Below are 18,871 nucleotides of genomic sequence, written 5' to 3'. Positions count from 1 at the left end.
CCTTGGGTAAAAGTCAATGACCTTGCAATGGTTTCAAGACCATCAGCATTCCAGCTGCCTGTTACCCTTCCGCACTCATTTTTTTTGCTACCGTCCCCTTACTTTGCTCTGCTCCAGCCACGCTGGTCTCTTTCCTGAAACTTGACTGTGCCTGGCTCTCTCCCCACCACAGGGCCTTTGCATTGGCTATTCCCACTGCTTGGACTTAGCAATGCAGTAGGTCACCAGGGACTTTGACAAGACCCATTTTGATGAAGAGAAGGGTGTGAAAACCTGACTGAAGTGGGATCAAGAGAGAATGGGATGAAAGAAACTGGAGAACCCAAGGACAAAAAACACTTCTGAGAGATTTGAATGTGCTGTATCGGGAGAGAGAGAAACACAGCTGTAGTCAGAGAGGGGTATGGAAGTCAAGAGAGGACTGCTTCTCAAGAAGGCGGATAACTGATGAGAACGTACTGTATAGCACAGGGAACTCTATCTGATGCACGGTGGTAATCTAAATGTGAGGGAAGTCCAAAAGGGAGGGGATGTCTGTATGTGTATGGCTGATTCATTTTGTTCTGCAGTGGAGGCTAACACAACCTTGTAAAGCAACCAAACTCCAATAAAAAAAAAAAAGGCAGATAACATGGTATGTTTGATGCTGATGGGAAGGATCCACTGGACAGAAGAAAATTGTCATCCCTCCTCCTCATTATCTAATCAGCTGTGCTTGAAACTTAGGAAACACATAACAGAGCCCACATCTTAGCCACCAGACCCCAGTGTTCCCATTCCCCGCCTTGTGCCTGAGGCCTGGCCTGTGCCAGCTCCCAGTAAGTGCTCAGTAAGTACTTCTTGACTGAGAACGCAGACAGGCCCCGGCTGCTCTCATTTCTGGTGAGAGCAGATGCGTGTAGCCTGGCAGTCAAACCTGGTTTTGTAATACCCTCGCCCATGGGCTGAGAACAGGGGAGTGTGCCAGGGCAGCACCTGGGCTGACTCCAGGGGAAAAGCGGCCCCATTTATCCTGGAAGAAGGCAGGAGGGACGAGAGGTCCAGAGGGCTCCCAGAGGACCAAGGGCAGGAGGCTGGGATGGGCAGGGGGCTGGGGACAGGCTAAGGCCTCTTTTGGGAGCCGCTGGGCCGCAGTTACAAAACCTTGCAAACCAGCTGCCTTGGACTTTGGCATCGGTTTGTTTTTCTCTCCCCATCAAAGAATGTGCCAATTTCTCTGTTTATACAATAACCTGGCGTTGTTTTCTTAGAGTCCGTTAAAGTCACAAAGTACTCAAACCAGGACACCTGAACTTATCCAATGAAGATGACCCAGTGGCCCATGGTCCTAAGGCTTCTATTCCACATCACTGGAAAAGATAAGAGCTTTTTAAAGACCTGACCCTGCTCTTCTCTGCAATCCCTAAGCTGACCCTTCCTTGGCAAGCAGGCTATGGGAAAGTGTTTGTTTAGCGTCTTCTTCATGTTCAGAGTAAATCCTGCCTCTGGGGAGCTGCCAGCCTTCAGCCTCAGGCCTCACCCTGATCTCCCTCCCCTGTGCCCGGAAAGTACTATGGGGCCTGTTCCTGTTCCTCCAATAGAAGCTGCTGATAAATCCTTCTGCTTAGGAAGCACTAGCGATGGACCTGGCCCTGTGCTACATGCTTCACATGCCTCAGGTTATTGGTCCTCATAGCAGCCCCACGAAGATAGGTGCTGCTGGCCCATTTTACAGAAGACAAACTCAAGGCCTAGAGGTGGCAGGAGACTTCTGCAAAGTCCCACAGCCAGTGGCGAGGGAGGATCAAGAACCCCCTTCATAGGTCCTGACCTTGAGCTGTTTCCACGTCCCCCAGCAGCATATGAAGCCTCTGAATGGTGGAAATCTGCAGGGAGCCGGGTCCCCTCCAGACCCCAACCAGCCAGCCCCTGATACCTATTTGTCTCTCTCTTAACAGGAGCAATTTCTTGGGGGACAGCAACTCCTATGGATGTCGTGAAGAGTCGACTGCAAGCTGACGGGGTTTATATAAACAAATACAAAGGTGTCCTGGACTGTATCTCCCAGAGTTACCAGAAGGAAGGTCTTAAAGTAAGCCCCACAGCAGTCATGCAGGGTCAGTGTCAGTCCCTGGAAGGTAGGGTCAGAGATTTTGGAAGATGTGAGACTACAGAGAAGAGAATCAGGAAAACGAGGTGCTGGCTTTTAAATTATGAAGCACTTGTTTCATCCAGTCCTTGCCCCGGCCTGGAGGAGGAAGTGGGTGTGCACCCAGCTGATGGGTTCAGAGAGGACTGGTAACCTACCTGAGGTCACACAGCTGGTATGTGGCAGAGCCGGGGTCTGGACCCACATCTGTGTTACCAAAGCTGGCCTCCTCATCCAGAAAGGCTAGGAGCTCCTTCGTCACTCCCTGCTTAGCACCTCAGCCTCACCCCTCCTATAAGTGGGAATTCCCAGAACCACTTCAATCATCACATCTTGCAGGTTCCAATTCCCTGATCTGTCTTCTGCTTTCCACCCCACACAAGTCCAGACCCCATCACCTCTGGTCTCGGCTACTGAGGCAGCCTCCAGCCTGGCCTTGTCTTCCTTCTCCTGAACCTAAAGGGCTTATCCTAAACCCAAGCCTCTACTTGCCTCTAAACTATCTCAGAATGAAGATCAGTTTTCCACATCTAGTGTCCAAAGTTATAAACATCCCCATCTTTCTTGCCTCCCACTATACCCCCTAGTACCCTCATGCTTGCTCTTCCTTGAATGGGCCCCTGGCTTTCTTGGCATGCCTCTTAGTCAGCAGACTTAAGTGCAAAGCCAGGTCTGGCTACTTGTGAACTGGGGGAATCCAGGCAAGCTTCCCCTCTCTGGGCCTCAATTTCTCCAATGATAATCACCCCTACCATGAGCAGCAGAGATATTTGTAGGTTAAATTAAATTAGGCATATAAAAAGTGCTCAGTTTAATGTATAACACATAGAGAACATTTAGAAAGAGTCATCTGTTTATCATTAGCATTAGTATTAGTAGTTTTATTAGTGTTAATGTTACTATTGACCTATGAGGCCTTGCCTCATCCCAAGCCCTCCAATCCTTACTAACTGCCACTCCAGTGTGTCCAAACTTCTGCTTTTTTGCTCCAATGGAGTGCCAGAGCTTGTCCTCTGGAAAACTGGACTTCCACAAAGGCTCTCTCATCTGTGTGTGACCTCCCAAGTCAGTGTTCTCCAGCTGCTCCTGGACTACAGCCAAGAGTGGCTGGAGCCAATTCACAGGCTACTGCAGGTTTCGCTGCCAGTACTGAGGTCTGTCTGACTATTAGCTGATGCACAGGTGGGAAAGACTCCTCTTGGGTCCCTTGGTGTATGGTACTGGATCCCACAACTCCCACAGAGGCACTTTTGTTCATGGATGGATGCTGAATTTTTGTTGTTGAACTGAGGACAAAATAAGGGACATTTGGGGCTGCCATGATGCTAGTGTCACTCTCCCCATGTATTTACCTTTTGTGAGATTTTTACAATATCTCTTCATACAGCTGCAAGTTAACTGTCTAGTGATTTTATTTCAGCCTGCAGGGCTCTCTTGAGAATTTCTTACCAGGTAGATCTAGTGGTAATGAACTCCTTCAGCTTTTGTTTATCTGGGAATGTCTTGATTTCTCTCTCACTCTTGAAGGATAGTTTTTCTGGATATAGAATCCTTTCTTGACAGTTTTGTTCTTTTTCTTTCAGCACTTTGGATATATTCGCCCATTGCCTTCTGGCTGCTAAAGTTTCTGATGAGTAATCTGCTGAAAGTCTTACAGAGGATACTTTTTATCTGCTTTCAAGATTCTCTCTTTGTCTTTCAAAAGTTTATTATAATGTGTCTTCTTGTAGGTCTCTTTGAATTCATCTTGCTTGGAGTTCATTGAGCTTCTTTGATGTTTATATTCATGTCTTTCATCATATTTGGGAAGTTTTTGGCCCTATTACTTCATATATTCTCTCTCTCTCTCTGTCTCTCTCTCTCTCTCTCTGTCTCTCTCTCTCTCTCTTCTCCTTGGACTCCCACAATGAATATGTTGCTCTGTTTGATAGTTTCCCACAAGTCCCTTAGGCTCTGTTTACTTTTCTTCAGTGTTATTTCTTTCTGTCACTCAGACCCAATAATTTCTCTTATCCTATCTTTAATTTTGCTGATTCTTTCCTCTGCCTGTTCAAATAAACCTTTGAATCATTCTAGTAAATTTTTCATTTCAGTTATTCATTCATTCATTCAGTGCTTTTCAGCTCCAGAATTTGTTTGCTTTCTCTCTGGGTTTTCTATTTCTTTATTGATATTTCTATTTTGTTCACATATCATTTTCTTGACTCTCTTCACATCTTTCTTTAGTTCTTCAAGCATCTTCAAGAAGGATATTTTAAAGTCTTTGTCAAGTAGATATGCTATCAGGTCTTTTTCAGGGACATTTTATTTTGATTTTTTTTCTTTGAGTGGACCACACTTTCCTGTTTCTTATATGCCTTGTGATTTTTTATTGAAAACTAGACATTTGAATCTAATAATGTGGTAACTCTAGAAGTCCAATTCTCCCTCTTCCCCAGGGTGTGGTGGGTTTTGTTATTATTTTTGATTGCTGTAGACTATCTCTGTGCCAATGATCAATCTGAGGTGTAAACTTAAGGTTTTCTCAGTGTTTTTCTGAGCCTGTGCCTTTCCCTGGGCATACGCAGTCACTTTCTAATTTTCCTCATACATGCAGTCGCTTTTGAATGTCCTAGTCTGGCTCCCAAAAGAGGAAAAAGAGAGAAATGAAGGGAAGGGAAAGGGGCACCATCCCTTTAAACTCCCTGGAAGTCACTTCAGCCAGTGAACAAGGGGGTTGCAAGATGGAGGGGGAGGTTAAACAAGAATGACTGCCCTCCTCTTTGCACCTCATGATCAGAAACAGCAATCAGTGACCAGAACACAGATGTCCAGTATTTGGAGGACAAGGTTCTCATTGCCCACCCTGGTTCCCACAAGCTGTGTGCAGGTTACTCCAGGAACATGTGCATAGATGCCTGCCAAAGGGCTTGGGATGGGGGATGGGTAGCTGCTACTGTGCTAAATGCTGACATTGACTGAAATTAACCACTGCCCAAACCCTCTCCTGGAAGTTGGAAGCCTTCGGTAAACTCCAGAGTTCTAAAGTAGTTACATCAGACAAATTCTGTCTGTGTAATAGTTATCTAGGTGAGGAGACAGAGTCCTGGTATTTTCTACTCTGCCATGTTCCTAGAATTCTCACCTCAGTTGTTTTTTTTTCTTTTCCAGTTTTATTGAGCTATAACGGACATATAGCACTGTAGATGTTTAAGGTGTACAGCATAATGATTTGACTTACATATATCATGAAATGATGACCACAATAAATTTAGCGAACATCTATCACCTCATATAGATACAACTTAAAGAAATAGAAAAATACTTTTTTCCTTGTGATGAGAACTCAGGATCTACTCTCTTAACCACTTTCATACATAATGTACAGCAGTGTTCATCATATTTATCATGTTGTACATTACATGTTGTACATCCCCTCCCACCACCCCTCACTTCTGGTAACCACAAATCTGATCTCTTTTTCTCTATTTGTTTGTTTTAGAAGTATAATTGACCTACAACACTTTGTTAGTTCCTGGTACACAACATAGTGATTTGATGTTCCTATGCATTTCAAAATGATCACCATGATAAGTCTAATTACCGTCTGTCACCATACAAAGATATTACATAATTATTGACTATATTCCTCACACAGTACATTTCATACCGATTACTCATTTAGTTTGTAACTGCAAGTTTGTACCTGTTAATTTCCCTCACCTATTTCTCTCCTCCTCAACATCCTTCCCCTTTGGCAACAACCTGTTTGTTCTCTGTATCTATGACTCTGTTTCTGGTTAGTTATGTTTGTTCATTTGTTTTGTTTTTTAGACTCCACATTAAAGTGAAATCATACAGTATTTGTCTTTCTCTGACTTATTTCACTTAGCATAATACCTTCTAGGTCCATCCATGTTTTCACAAATGTCAATATTTAATTCAGTCTTGGCTATTGTAAATAATGCTGCAATGAACATAGGAGTGCATGTATCTTTTCTAATTAGCGTTTTTATTTTCTTTAGGTAAATACCCAGGAGTGGAATTGCTGGATTGTATGGTAGTTCTATTTTTTATTTTTTTTGAGGAACCTCCATACTATTTTCCATAGTGCTGCACCAATTTACATTCCCACCAACAGTGTGCAAGGGTTCCCTTTTCTCCACATCCTCACCAACACATGTTATTTCTTGTCTTTTTGATAATAGCCATTCTGACTGGGGTGAGGTGCTATCTCATTGTGGTTTTGATTTGCATTTCCCTGATGATTAGTGATTTTCAGCATCTTTTCATATGTATGTTGGCCATCTGTGTGTCTTCTTTGGAAAAATGTCTTTGCAGGTCCTCTGCCCAGTTTTTAATTGGGTTGTTTGGTTTTTTGATGTTGAGTTATATGAGTTCTTTGTATATTTTGGATATTAACCCCTTATCAGATATATCATTTGCAAATATCTTCTGTCATTCAGTAGGCAGCATTTTCATTTTGCTGGTAGTTTCCTTCACTGTGAAAAACCTTTTTAGTTTGATATAGTCCCATTTGTTTATTTTTGTTTTTGTTTCCCTTACCTGAGGAGACTGATCTCAAAAAATATTGCTAAGATTGATGTCAAAGAATGTATAGCCTATGTTTTCTTCTAGAAGTTTTATGGTTTCAGGTCTTAGTTTAAGTCTTTAATCCACTTTGCATTTATATAGGGTGTGAGAAAGTAGTCCAGTTTTTCCAACACCATCATTGAAGCGGCTTTATTTTCCCCATTTTATATTCTTGCCTCCTTTGTCATAGATCAATTGCCCATATAAGCATGGGTTCATCTCTGGGTCGTCCATTCTATTCCATTGATCTATGTGTCTGTTTTTGTGCCAGTATCATACTGTTTTGATTACTGTAGCTTTGTAGTATAGTTTGAAATCAGGGAGCATGGTACCTCTAGCTTTGTTCTTTGTTCTTAAGATTGTTTTGGCTATTCAAGGTCTTTTGTTTTTCCATCCAAATTTTAGAATTATTTGTTCTAGTTCCATGAAAAATGCCATTGATATTTTGATAGGGGTTGCATTTCATCTGTAGATTGCCTTGGGGAGTATGGTCTTTTTAATAATATTAATTCTTCCAATCCATGAGCATGGTATATCTTTCCAACTGTTTGTGTCATCTTCAGTGTCTTTCATTGATGTCTTATAGTTTACCAAGTACCTTTTACCTCCTTAGTTAGATTTATTCCTAGGTATTTTTTATGCAGTTGTAAATGGGACTGTTTTCTTAATTTCTCTTTCTGATAGTTCATTGTTAGCAACAAATTTCTGTGTATTAATTTTGTATCCTGAAACTTTACTAAATTCATTGAAGAGTTCTGGTAGTTTTTTGGGGGCATCTTTAGGATTTTCTATGTATAGTATCATGTCATCTGCAAACAGTGACAGTTTTACATCTTCTTTTCTAATTCAGATTCCTTTTAGTTCTTTTTCTTCTCTGATTGCTGTGGCTAGGGCTCCCAATACTATGCTAAATAAAAGTGGCAAGAGTGGATCTTCTTAGAGGAAATGCTTTCTGATCTTAGAGGAAATGCTTTCAGCCTTTCACCATTGATTAAGAAGTTAGCTGTGGGCTTGTCATATATGGCCTTTATTATTTTTATCATAAATACATGTTGAATCAATTGTCTTTTGTATTTTTTTAGCAGAAGCACAGTTTGTGATTCAACCAACAAATACAGAGTGACACATAAGAGAGATTCAAAAGAGATGCTCAGTTTTTATTTGAGATTTTTTTTCTATTTCCCCATATATTAATGTATCATTTTTCCAAAAAGTCCTGTAGAAGCAAAATATATCGCTGATATTATTTCCTCCAAAAATTTACTGTGTTCTGTTAAAAGCAAAGTCCTAGAAAACAACTGAGGTCAGATGATTGATTTCTTAACCTCAAAAGTGTCTGACCCAAAGTTTATAGTCAGAGACAGGTTTTAAGCAGAGATAGCAATATTCAACTTGATTAACCACATCATTGACTGAAATTATTTTTTATTAGTTGCTTAAAAAATGTGTAGTATGTAGGGCTTCCCTGGTGGCGCAGTGGTTGAGAGTCCGCCTGCCAATGCAGGGGACACGGGTTCGTGCCCCGGTCCGGGAAGATCCCACATGCCGCGGAGCGGCTGGGTCCGTGAGCCATGGCCACTGAGCCTGCGCGTCCGGAGCCTGTGCTCCGCAACGGGAGAGGCCACAACAGTGAGAGGCCCGCGTACCGCAAAAAAAAAAATGGTAGTATGTGAACATAGGAAGCTTCAAAAGGTATAAGAGGATATACTGTCTAAATGTCCCTCCTGTGACCCCCTGCCAGTCTTCTCTCAAAGGCAATCACTGTTATAAGTTTCTTGTGATATATTTTCAAAATATTCACAGCCTATGCAAGCATATATGTGTGTATGTATATTTATGTATGTTTGTATATGTGCTTGCATATAAACATATATAGTAACATGATTAAAAAGATAATCTTATACAGCCCTGGAAAGTTGGGTGGTCTCACAGTCAGATCCCCAGCTGCGGCAGGTGGAGCATCTTTTCCCAAGGCCGAGGGATGGCTCCAATCCTACTGAGCTTGAGTGCTGGCTTTGTGGAGTACGCATTCCCAAACAGTTTTACTGCAGCTCACTGAGGCTGCAACCTATTCTCACTTCCCTATGGAAGAAGAACTCAGTGATAGTAAAGAACTGGAAAGGAGTGATATAATGGCAGTGGTACCCAATCTTAGTAGCCCCTTGTAACTCAGTGATTACCAGTAAAGCAGTCTTTATGGTAGGGGAACTAGTAAGTCCATGGACTTCTGGGGCATTCCCAAGTCAGAACGGAAGAAAGGTGGAGTAGTTTTGGATCCATTCTCTGCCTGCTGCGAGGATCGTCCTAAACCACATGAGCCATGGCTCACACTTGGAGAGCTGTCATCTGCAATAAGGAGGCTGGAGGAGTGACTTGATGTCCTCTAGCTCCACAGAGGTGACTGTTGTGAGGGGGTTTGTGACAGTGGGATGAGACTGGATGACTCTAAGGAGAGATGGAGGGGACCATTTGTAAGTAGGCACCAGTGTTGGTTACTCTTTGGTTCTGCCACTTGGGGGATCTGAAGGCCTCCCTCTACTCCAGGAATCCCCCACTACCACCAGCATGCTTTCAGCCCAGAGACCATTTTTTTTTCACATCAAGGAGTTTGTTCGTTCACGCATTCATTCATTCATTCACTCCTTCATTCATCTGCCTGTCCATCCATCCATTGATTCATTTAATAAGATTTATAGAGGATCCTCTAGTCCAAGCACCGTGCAGATGCTGGGGATTCAGATGTGAGCCACGCACACAGCCCTGTTGTCACTACTCTGACTGGGACTTTTTTTTTTTTTTTTTTTTTGGTACGCGGGCCTCTCACTGTTGTGGCCTCTCCCGTTGCGGAGCACAGGCTCCAGACGCGCAGGCTCATCGGCCATGGCTCATGGGCCTAGCCGCTCCATGAACCCGCGTCCCCTGCATCGTCAGGCGGACTCTCAACCACTGCGCCACCAGGGAAGTTCTGACTGGGACTATTAATGAAGGGATAGACAAGTCATAGGTGATTGGAGGATGGTGTGAGAAGTGCTGTGATGGCAGAGATACTGAGGGCACAGAAGACGGCGGGCCATAATCCTACTTGGGGTGGCCATGGCAGGGCTACCAGAGGGTATAGCCGAGTCTGGGGAGGATTCCAGCAGAGGGGACCAGAAGAGGCTCAGTGGTGAGAGAGAGCTGGCCTGTTAGGAGGAATGAATGGCAGGCCAATATACTGCCCACAGTGTCAAGTGTAAGAGGCAGGTCAGAGCAGTGCAAGGAGAGAGCATGTGGGTCCTGGCAGGCCAGGGAAGGGTATGGACTTGACCTTGGGAAGTGGGGAGCCATTGAGGATTCATGAGGAAAGACTCTGTCTACTGTTTTTGTGTTCCAAAAGCCAAGGTGATAGCCAGTAGCTCTGCACTATTTTTGCCATCTTTGGGCCTCACAGCAGAGCAGGCCATAGCTAGGGGTAAGTAGGCACCAGTGTTGGTTACTCTTTGGTTCTGCCACTCGGGGGATCTGAAGGCCTCCCTCCACTCCAGAAATCCCCCACTACCACAACCACCACCAGGATGCTTTCAGCCCCAGAGACCATTCTTTTTTCACATCAAGGAGTTCGTTCGTTCATGCATTCATGAACTCTGGCTGCCTGAAGTGGCCCACGGCTCCTGCACGGCCCAGTGCTATGGGAGAGGAGGGTCACATTCCAAGCTGCGTCCTGCCTGGCTTGCCTCGCCTTGCAGAGCCAAACCCCGGTGCACACGGGAGCCTCTCTGTGCACCCGGCATGGAATTTTCCTCTCAGAGGCTGACCCAGTTCCTTGCTGCTATTCAGTCACCCTGGCTGAGCCTGTGGAATTCCATAAAGGTTAGACATTAGAGAGGAGTCCTAATGTTACAAGGAGCCTTCCTGCCCCCCTACCTGAATTGCTCCAGGGTTAGGCTGGGCCACTTGCTCACCTCTGGGGATCTTAAGCTCCCTTCCCTGGGGCCAAGTCTCCCTCACCCCCCAAGGTACACTGAGGGCCTTCTCTCTCCTTCCTGACAAAGCTGCATGTCCCAGGCTGCCACGAGTGCCATGGTGCAGGCTCCTCTCCTGAAGGGATGTCTGTCACCTGATGTCCTGGCCCATGACAGTGGCCTGCACCTACCCTGACATCACAGTGTCCAACAACTAAGAAAATTGGGGACATGTAAGGGATTTCTACCTTCTGAAAATTATAGTACCAGGTCTAGTCCGTAAACAGTAAATCATACAGGCATCAATAAACAAGTTTACATCTTACACCTGACAGTTCTCAGGTCATTCACACTTGGGTAGTGATTTGCCTTCAGACACGTGATCTTTTCCCAGAGAAGACATTTAATGACAGCTCCTCCCCATTCCACCCCTCACCAAGGCCTTTATTTATTCTCATCATGTTCTAGGTTATGCTGTAGTTACTCCTGAATGGGGCTTATCTTCCCTAGTAGGTTATCAACTTCCCAAGGGCTGGAACCACATTACAGAGATCAGTGTCTACCCAGCACCAGGCAGGAAGATTCAGGGTGGAAGGAAAGGGTCTTACCATATTCCCTAGGGGTGAAGACAAGTACAGTCTTCTTGTATTAAAGGCTCATACTAATGAGCGAAGTGGAGTGCTTACTCTGTATGAAGTGGTGACTGCTGATAATAAGGATGGTGGTGTGATTGTCAACAGTTAAGGAGTGCTTTACTGCTGGACAGGCACTGTGAAAATGCCTTTAAAAGCAACGTCTCATCTAGTCCCTCAAAAACTGTAGGAGGTCAATAGTATTATCACCCCCATCTGACAGTTGGGAAAATTGACTTCTAGAGACTTTGCTATTTTCCCAAGTAACACAGCTACTAACTGGCAAACTGTACCTGGACTCCAGGTGTGTCACCTTGAGCAGGGCCTGAGTTCCCCCTACCCTGCCCCTTTGGGGACACCTGTGAAGCACCTGTCACAGTTGTTGGTCATGGCCGGGTGCTCTACCACTGCAAAGCGTGTGGAGCTCTGACTTGCAGAGTCCCGAGAACCAAGCATGTGTGCGCATGCTCACGAGAGAGCGCAACAATTAAGCAGAGCGTATGTGGTGTTCGCGGGACTCACCTGTTGGCGCATAGTATGCAGCGCATGCGTACCAGGCCTGCAAAGGAACGCGCCTTCAGAAGTGACGTGGCTGAGGGCGGGGGCGTGGCTGGGGTGTGTGTGTGCTGAGCGGGGAGGGTCTCCACCTTCCCCGTCCTTTGGGCTCTGTAGGGTCCAGCCTGGGACAGGGGGCTGCGTGGGTGGGCAGCAGCGCCGGCCCTGGCTCTGCCCTCGGTGGCAGCCCTGCGGAAGGTGCAGGTCAGTGCCCTGTGATAACGCCGCCTCCTGCCAAAGGTGTTTTTCAGAGGCATCACGGTCAATGCCGTGCGGGGCTTCCCCATGAGCGCGGCCATGTTCCTTGGGTACGAGCTCTCGCTGCAGGCGATCCGCGGGGACCACGTGGCGACCAGCCCCTGAGCGCAAGGTCAGTGCACCTCCTGCCCAGCCACTTGTGCCCTCCTGGAGCTTAAAACTTTGTTCTTTGAGGTGAAAATGGTGTGGCCTTCTGAAATATCCCTCTGTCATTTGTTTCCTGTTTAATCTGTGTTAATTCTGGGCTAGAATTGCCACCCTTCTTGTCATCAAAAAGCCCTTCTGAAATGCCCACCTGTGGCTGATGGTGAGCTGGACGCTCAGTAACTGAGGTCGACACAGAACTTACCTGTTTATAGTGAGCTCACCTATCTTGTTTCCCATTCAGTAGCTTCAACAGCCCTTGAAGAGACGCGTGTTTAGCTTCACTGTACAATTTAAATAACCCAGGCTCAAGACTGAGGACTTGAACCAGGGTACCCACAGCCTGTTACACAGGCAGCATCTCCCCACCTCCCTACTGAACTCAGTCTAGGTCTGAGGACAGGCTCCCAGAGCTCTAGAGGACAGCCTCTGCTATACCATCCCTGCCTCCCTCACCCTCTCCTTTTCCTGTTCTCATTGTAGAAAGGTCACTGCAGCCAAAGGGATCTAAAAACAGAAATCTGAACAAGTGACTCCCTTGCTCCAGTGTCCTCAATGGCTTCCCATTGCCCTCTAGGTTATGTTTCAGTCCTTAACAGCCTCGTTCTCACCAGCAGCTTAAACATACCATCCTCACTCTCGCCTCTGGGTCTTTGTGCATGCCGCCCTTGCCTGACACCCTCTTCTCAGGCCTTCCTCTTATTTTTGGCCTCACCAACTCCTCTTTGTCGTCCAAGGCTTGGTGTAGGGGTCTCCTCCTCCAGGAAGGAGGAGATGCCTGATGTCTCAGCCAGGAGGATGTGTGCCTGCTATAGGCTCTGCTGTGTCCCTACCACATGCCCTTGCATTATAACTGCCTGCCAACTTTCCTCACTCCCCAGCCAGCACGAAGGTCCCAGGAGAGCTGTAACTATGTTTTCACCTCTGTATCACTAGTGGTTCTCACGAAGCCTGGCACACAAATGGCCACTCAGAAACACCGTTGAGTAGACGGATGATCAACTTCCAATATCCCCTCAATTCCTCCCCTTCTTTTCCTCCCCTGTTTCTCCTTCTCTAGCCCCAAACTAGTTGTGTGCAGAGCTCAGAAGACAAAGTGGGATGAGTCACTGAATTTTCTAGAAAACAAGAGACCATTTTGCTTCAGTCGTGGTGACTGCAAATTCTCTCAGAAAGGATTGTCTTCATTAGGAAGGTCTAGCCAACCTCCCTGTTGACTGCCCTGGGGCATCAGAGTCTGGCTAGGATGCATGGATGGGGCCAGACCCTAGAGCCAAGGGAAGGATGGATGAGAATGAGCCCAGGCCCAGCCCTGGACGCTGGCTTTAAATCCCATGCTTGAGCTTTTCACTAAAGCACCTATATCCGCAGCTTTTGCTGGCATTTTGCCCTCTTACTAAAGGAAAAGGGCAGCAACACATTTTGCATAATTAAATATCCTGGGTAAAGAGTCACTGAACTTGGGTTATGTCCAAGACAGGGAAGAGAAGTCTGGTTCTTAAAGCTGTGCTCAGATACTGGCCACATCCCCCTTTTAACAGATGAAAGTGACTTTAAAACAATCCTATCATAAAATCAATGCATTTTTATTGTAGGAAAAAATAGAAAATACAAATAAACAGAAAGAACAAAATAAAAATACCTGTAATCTCGTGACCTTGTTAATATTCTTCCAACTTTTTTATCCCCCAAATGGGATCCAACGTTACTCAGTATTTTATAACTCACTCCTCCCATTTGCTAGTTCAGGACCATTTTTCCATGTCATTAAATCTTCAGCCGCAAAGCGGGTTTAATGCCAAGGCTTCACAGATCCCAGAGTCACTGGACGCTTGCCTGAGCCGTGGCACCCTGCCACTTGTGGCCACCCTGGTGATTGGCTGCTTCAGGAGGGAAGAAGGCGTTGCTAGCAAGCCCCATCCTGATTGTCCTGGATTTGACCTTTCAGAGCAGTGCCCCAACTGGAAGCTTTTGCTTCTGAAAGCGCTCTGATAGGACAAGGGGCACAGTTGTCTGTGTGCCTTTTCTTTGCTGTGGTGGCAAGGGGGCTGGTGCCTCTCAGGTGGAGGAGGGCGTTCCCAGTGACTCTTCCGGAGCCTCGTCTTGAACAAGCCTCACCCAAGGAGTTCAACTTCCTCCTCTAATCCAAGAACACCAAAGCCCTTTAATGAGTCCTGGATCTGAATTTATCAAGTCGCGCTGAGGTCTCGGGCAGGTCATGCCCCAGGCAGCAGTAAAACCCACTCTTTGAAGACAAGGCAGCCAGTGCCCGCCTCGTAACCTAGACTGAGGACAGAGTGGGATGAGGTAGTTAGAGAATTAGGGAGCCTAAAAAGTGGTGGGACGCTGTCTATCGCGATTCCTGGGCACAGGTGGTGGGAACGGCGTGGAATTGTTTCCAGGTGCCTGCAGGGAATAGAGTCCAGCCCCAAACAGCTCCAGCCCCCTTCCAACCACCGGATACAGAGCCCTCCCCCGCCCCCCCCCCCACCCCGCTCCCACGAAGTCCTGGGAAGGAAGAGCACTTCCCTCTCACTCATCCACTCAGTTATCTCGCTCCCAGATCACACATATGAGTGACCCAAGGATCATTGGAAACCCAGTAAATACCGCACAAGGTGGTGGTTTTGTGATGTGGTTAGTTTTGTCTGTTCACATGGAGAAACCAGGATCAGACTGTACGAGGAAGATGCCCTTTGGTGGTAGAAGTGGGGTCCCAGCCACTGCTCAGTGGTCAGCGCTTGTGAATCCAAGTACTGACCTGAATTTTCAGGTCCGAGGCCTGTGAATCCAACTGCACCATCCCTACCGGCCCGCCAGCATCCCCTGCCCCCAGAACTTTCCTGGAATGATGCTGGCCCGCCCTCTGCTGTGATATGCAAACTTCATTGGCCCGCTTTCAACTTCAGGAAAATTCATGTTTCAAGGCAGGAAGATACATGTTTTCCTACAATATCTTTTATCGAACTTTTACAGATAACCCCGGACAACCTCATAGCCTTTCCCCAGTCTGTTCTCATGGCGATACTTTGCCCAGTGTTGCTTCACTAAAACAGTTTTCAGATGGATTGACTCCTGGATCTCGCTGACTGATAATCCCAGTTAGATGAAAGTCTTACCTTTCCTCTTTCTTCCCAGAGCCAGCATCACCTGACCAGGGCCTCATTCTGCTACAGCTGATACTGATGGCGGCATCTCTAGAACCTGCGGTAGCGAATTTACTGAAGAGAAAGAACGCCTCCCCGCCGACCCTCAGCCAACCGGTCTCACCTCCGGAATCCCTGCTTTCCCAGTTGCAAGCACTCTTCCTCACCTCTGGGCTGGGGCCGCTGAGCTGCTGCCTTGGAAGGACCTTTGATTCATGACCATCTATTGCAGATCCTCACTGGCACCTGATATCAAGCAGGATCAAATGGACCCTGCCCCCAAGACTGCTGTAAACTCACTGGGAATTCACAGAGGAGCTGGAGTTGTCTCGAAGCTCCCAAATAAAAACATTTCTGTATCAGATGCTTCCGCCTGGCTTCCAAGAGACTGACCACCCTCATTCTTCCCTCTGCTTAGACCCCTGTGGATGTCACCAGCCCAGAGAGCAGCCCGCTCGACAGGTGAGGCGAGGAACTCAGATGGCGAGCTCGCTTCTTTTTCCTCAGCTGCCTCAGGTGGGCAGGGCGGCGGGGAAGCCTTGTAGCAGGTTTCTCTTCCCCGGACAGTGACATGCGCGGCTGCAACATCTCCGGGATGGCGGCGTTGAGCGCAGGTCGGGTGGGTGTTCTCTGGGCCTTATTTTCACATGGAGGACAAAACAGAACAAAATGAACTCTTTGTCTACAGTCTGATTTCCATTATGATGTCACTAATCTAAATTTTACTTCTCCCTGGGACCACGTGGGGAGGCCACTGCTCTTTTGCTGTTATGTGTCCATGATGTCACTGCCACTTCCACGCCCCCAAGAGCGTCCCTAATCAGTCATACAGCCCCTTCCTCGTGAGCTGAATGCAGCTCCCGAATCCTTCTCAACACAGGGCCCTGGGAAGCCGCCTCCAGCCAGCGTGATGCATCTATTCCGGGCTTAAATCCTGGTGGGGAAAATATCCTTAGATTTCCCCCCCCCACCACCCCTTTTTTCCCCCTTGAAAGGGTCTTCCTTGATTTTTCCACTGTCTCCCATCCCCCTTGAGTGATTTGGAGAATGTCTCTGAAAATGCCATCCCCCAGCAGACCCAGCACCAACACAAAGCATGGCTCTGGCACCGAGTTGAAAGTGTTCAGTCTCCTCAGCTTATGCTGTTACTGTAGCAAAGGGTTCCCTGCTTGAAATAAAACCCTCAGTGTGGTCTCCTTGATTTTTCTCCTTTACTATCCCTGGCACTGCGGGGTCCCCGGGCAGCTCTGTAGGCTGTGGTCTGAACTCTTCACCCCGCTAGCAGCAGGATGTTTGCTCATTCCTTCGGTCATCGAACATTTTTGAGCATTTACGACATGCAGACGCTGTCCTTGATGTTGGGGACAGCCATGAAGGGCCCCTGTGGTACTTCCATTCTGGCGTGTTAGAGACGGTTCTGTTTACATGAGAGATGGGTCTGCATGCATCGCTGGGCCCGGCGGGCACTATGGATGCTGGTGAAGAGAGGCTGACTAGCATCTGGTTCATTCCCGGGGGAACCTGAGATGTTTTGTATAGCACAACCCAGAACATGTTTCTTAAGTCCTCCTCAGCTAGACCATTTCCTGGAGCTGCTGCTGGTTGCCAGTTTGTTCAGAAGAGTGTTGTATTCACGAGGCCAGGTGGGGTCTTCTGCTGGGTGCTCCTGATGAGCTGAGATCCACAACAACCTTCTGCAGGTGTCAGAACCTGTCCCAGTTTCTTTTGATCATCTTGGCTCCTCTGCGTGATTTAAGGAGGTAAGTTAACATGGAAATACGATGCTGGCCGTATATTAAGTGCAAAAATGAAGTGGAAGGGTAAAATGTGTGCTGTTACTCCTTTAAATATATACATGTTGGGGCTTCCCTGGTGGCGCAGTGGTTAAGAATCCGCCTGCCAATGCAGGGGACACGGGTTCGAGCCCTGGCCCGGGAAGACCCCACATGCCGCGGAGCAACTAAACCTGTGCGCCACAACTACTGAGCCTGCATGCCACAACTACTGAGCCCGTGAGCCACAACTACTGAAGCCCGCATGCCTAGAGCCCATGCTCTGCAACAAGAGAAGGCACCGTGAAGCCCACACACTGCAACGAAGTGTAGCCCCCTCTCGCCGCAACTAAAGAAAGCCCGTGCACAGCAATACAACACAGCCAAAAATAAATTAATTTTTAAAATATATATATGTTATATAAATATATTCTAATTATGCATAATTATATAGATATTGAAAAGAATCTGGAAGGATACACACCAAACTTAATAGTGGCTATTTTGGGAATATGGAATTGGGGGAAGGCTTTCAATTTCTACTTTGATGATGATGGTGATTTCTCTGTGCACCACTATAGTGTTTCAATCTTTTATAGTGAGCATATATTGATTTTATAATTTTTAAAAATAAAGCCACATCTATTTGCAGAGCTGGGTTCCATGCTGGGCACTTATTTCTCAGGCTCCCGCTGGCTCAGCTGCACAGGCCAACTTCAGGCTCTAAGTAACAGCCCTTCCTCTGCCTGCCCTGCCCACCCCCGTGCCAGTTACACACAGCCTGCAGCACACTTTCTGCACACACACACACACACACACACACACACAGGAACACCTGGACAGCAAAAGGATGGGCCTCAACCTTAATGAAGGCACTCGACCCCAACCCAGACAAACCTCATGTGTAGCCAGTACTGGGAGGGGTCAACCAGCAATGGCCCCTCTTCCTGTTAAATTCTCCTGGAGGAGATAATCTTGTGGAATAATTGGGACCAACAGTTTGGGGGTTTTCCTTAGTCCACACGTCATACACTCAACCCAAAAGATGTGTGTTGAATCTGACTCTGTATCAGGTGCTTGTGCTAGGCATGCTGGGTGACCACGGGAACCTTAGTACAGGCTGATCTGTGTCATCATCAGGAATACGTTTACAGATGGAATTCCATTTGTTTTTCTTTTTTTTTTTTGGCTGAGCCTTGCGGCAGGTGGGATCTTAGTTCCCCGACTAGGGATCAAACCTGTGCCCCCTGCATTGGGACTGCAGAGTCTTAACCACTGGACTGCCAGGGAAGTCCCAGAATTCCATTTTTCAGAGCGGCTGAAGACAGAACAGAATTTCACGCTAAGCACCAGGTTTGGTGCCTGTATCCTGGTCTTGGAGAACTTCAGACTTGCCCTTTTGCCTTTCTGGGGACGGCAAAAAGAATACCAATAACCATTATTCTACAGCAGAGGCTCTCCACAGCAGTCCTTTCACTCTGTAAAATTACGGAGGGCCGCGAGGAATTTTTGTTTATGTAGATTATAACATTTACAGAAGTTTTACAATGTTGTGTTAGTTTCAGGTGTACAGCAAAGTGAATCAGTTATATGAATACATATATCCACTCTTTTAGATTCTTTTTCCATATGGGTCATTACAGAGTATTGAGTTCCCTGTGCTATACAATAGGTCCTTATTAGTTATCAATTTTATATATAGTAGTGTGTAGATGTCAATCCC

General features: G+C 46.6%; 1 protein-coding gene across 7 annotated transcripts in view; it reads left to right on the top strand.

The window, feature by feature from the left end:
- Positions 1-16,596, top strand: part of SLC25A48 (solute carrier family 25 member 48) — a 43,361-nt gene extending 26,765 nt beyond the window's left edge. For 5 of the 7 annotated variants that reach the window (XM_060008802.1, XM_060008798.1, XM_060008804.1 and 2 more), the window contains one exon: positions 1,938-8,210. In XM_060008802.1, coding sequence (XP_059864785.1) covers positions 1,938-2,281 — 344 coding nt within the window. In that variant the 3' untranslated portion in view covers positions 2,282-8,210. Of the gene's footprint in view, positions 1-1,937; positions 8,211-12,068; positions 12,199-15,368 lie in introns of those variants that run through there. The other 2 variants (XM_060008800.1, XM_060008803.1) reach the window with 2 other exon arrangements.
- The last annotated feature ends 2,275 nt before the right edge of the window (positions 16,597-18,871 follow it).

Source organism: Delphinus delphis, chromosome 3 (assembly GCF_949987515.2).
Source record: "Delphinus delphis chromosome 3, mDelDel1.2, whole genome shotgun sequence".
Classification (NCBI taxonomy): domain Eukaryota; kingdom Metazoa; phylum Chordata; class Mammalia; order Artiodactyla; family Delphinidae; genus Delphinus; species Delphinus delphis.
This window is presented reverse-complemented; position numbering and strand designations above follow the sequence as displayed.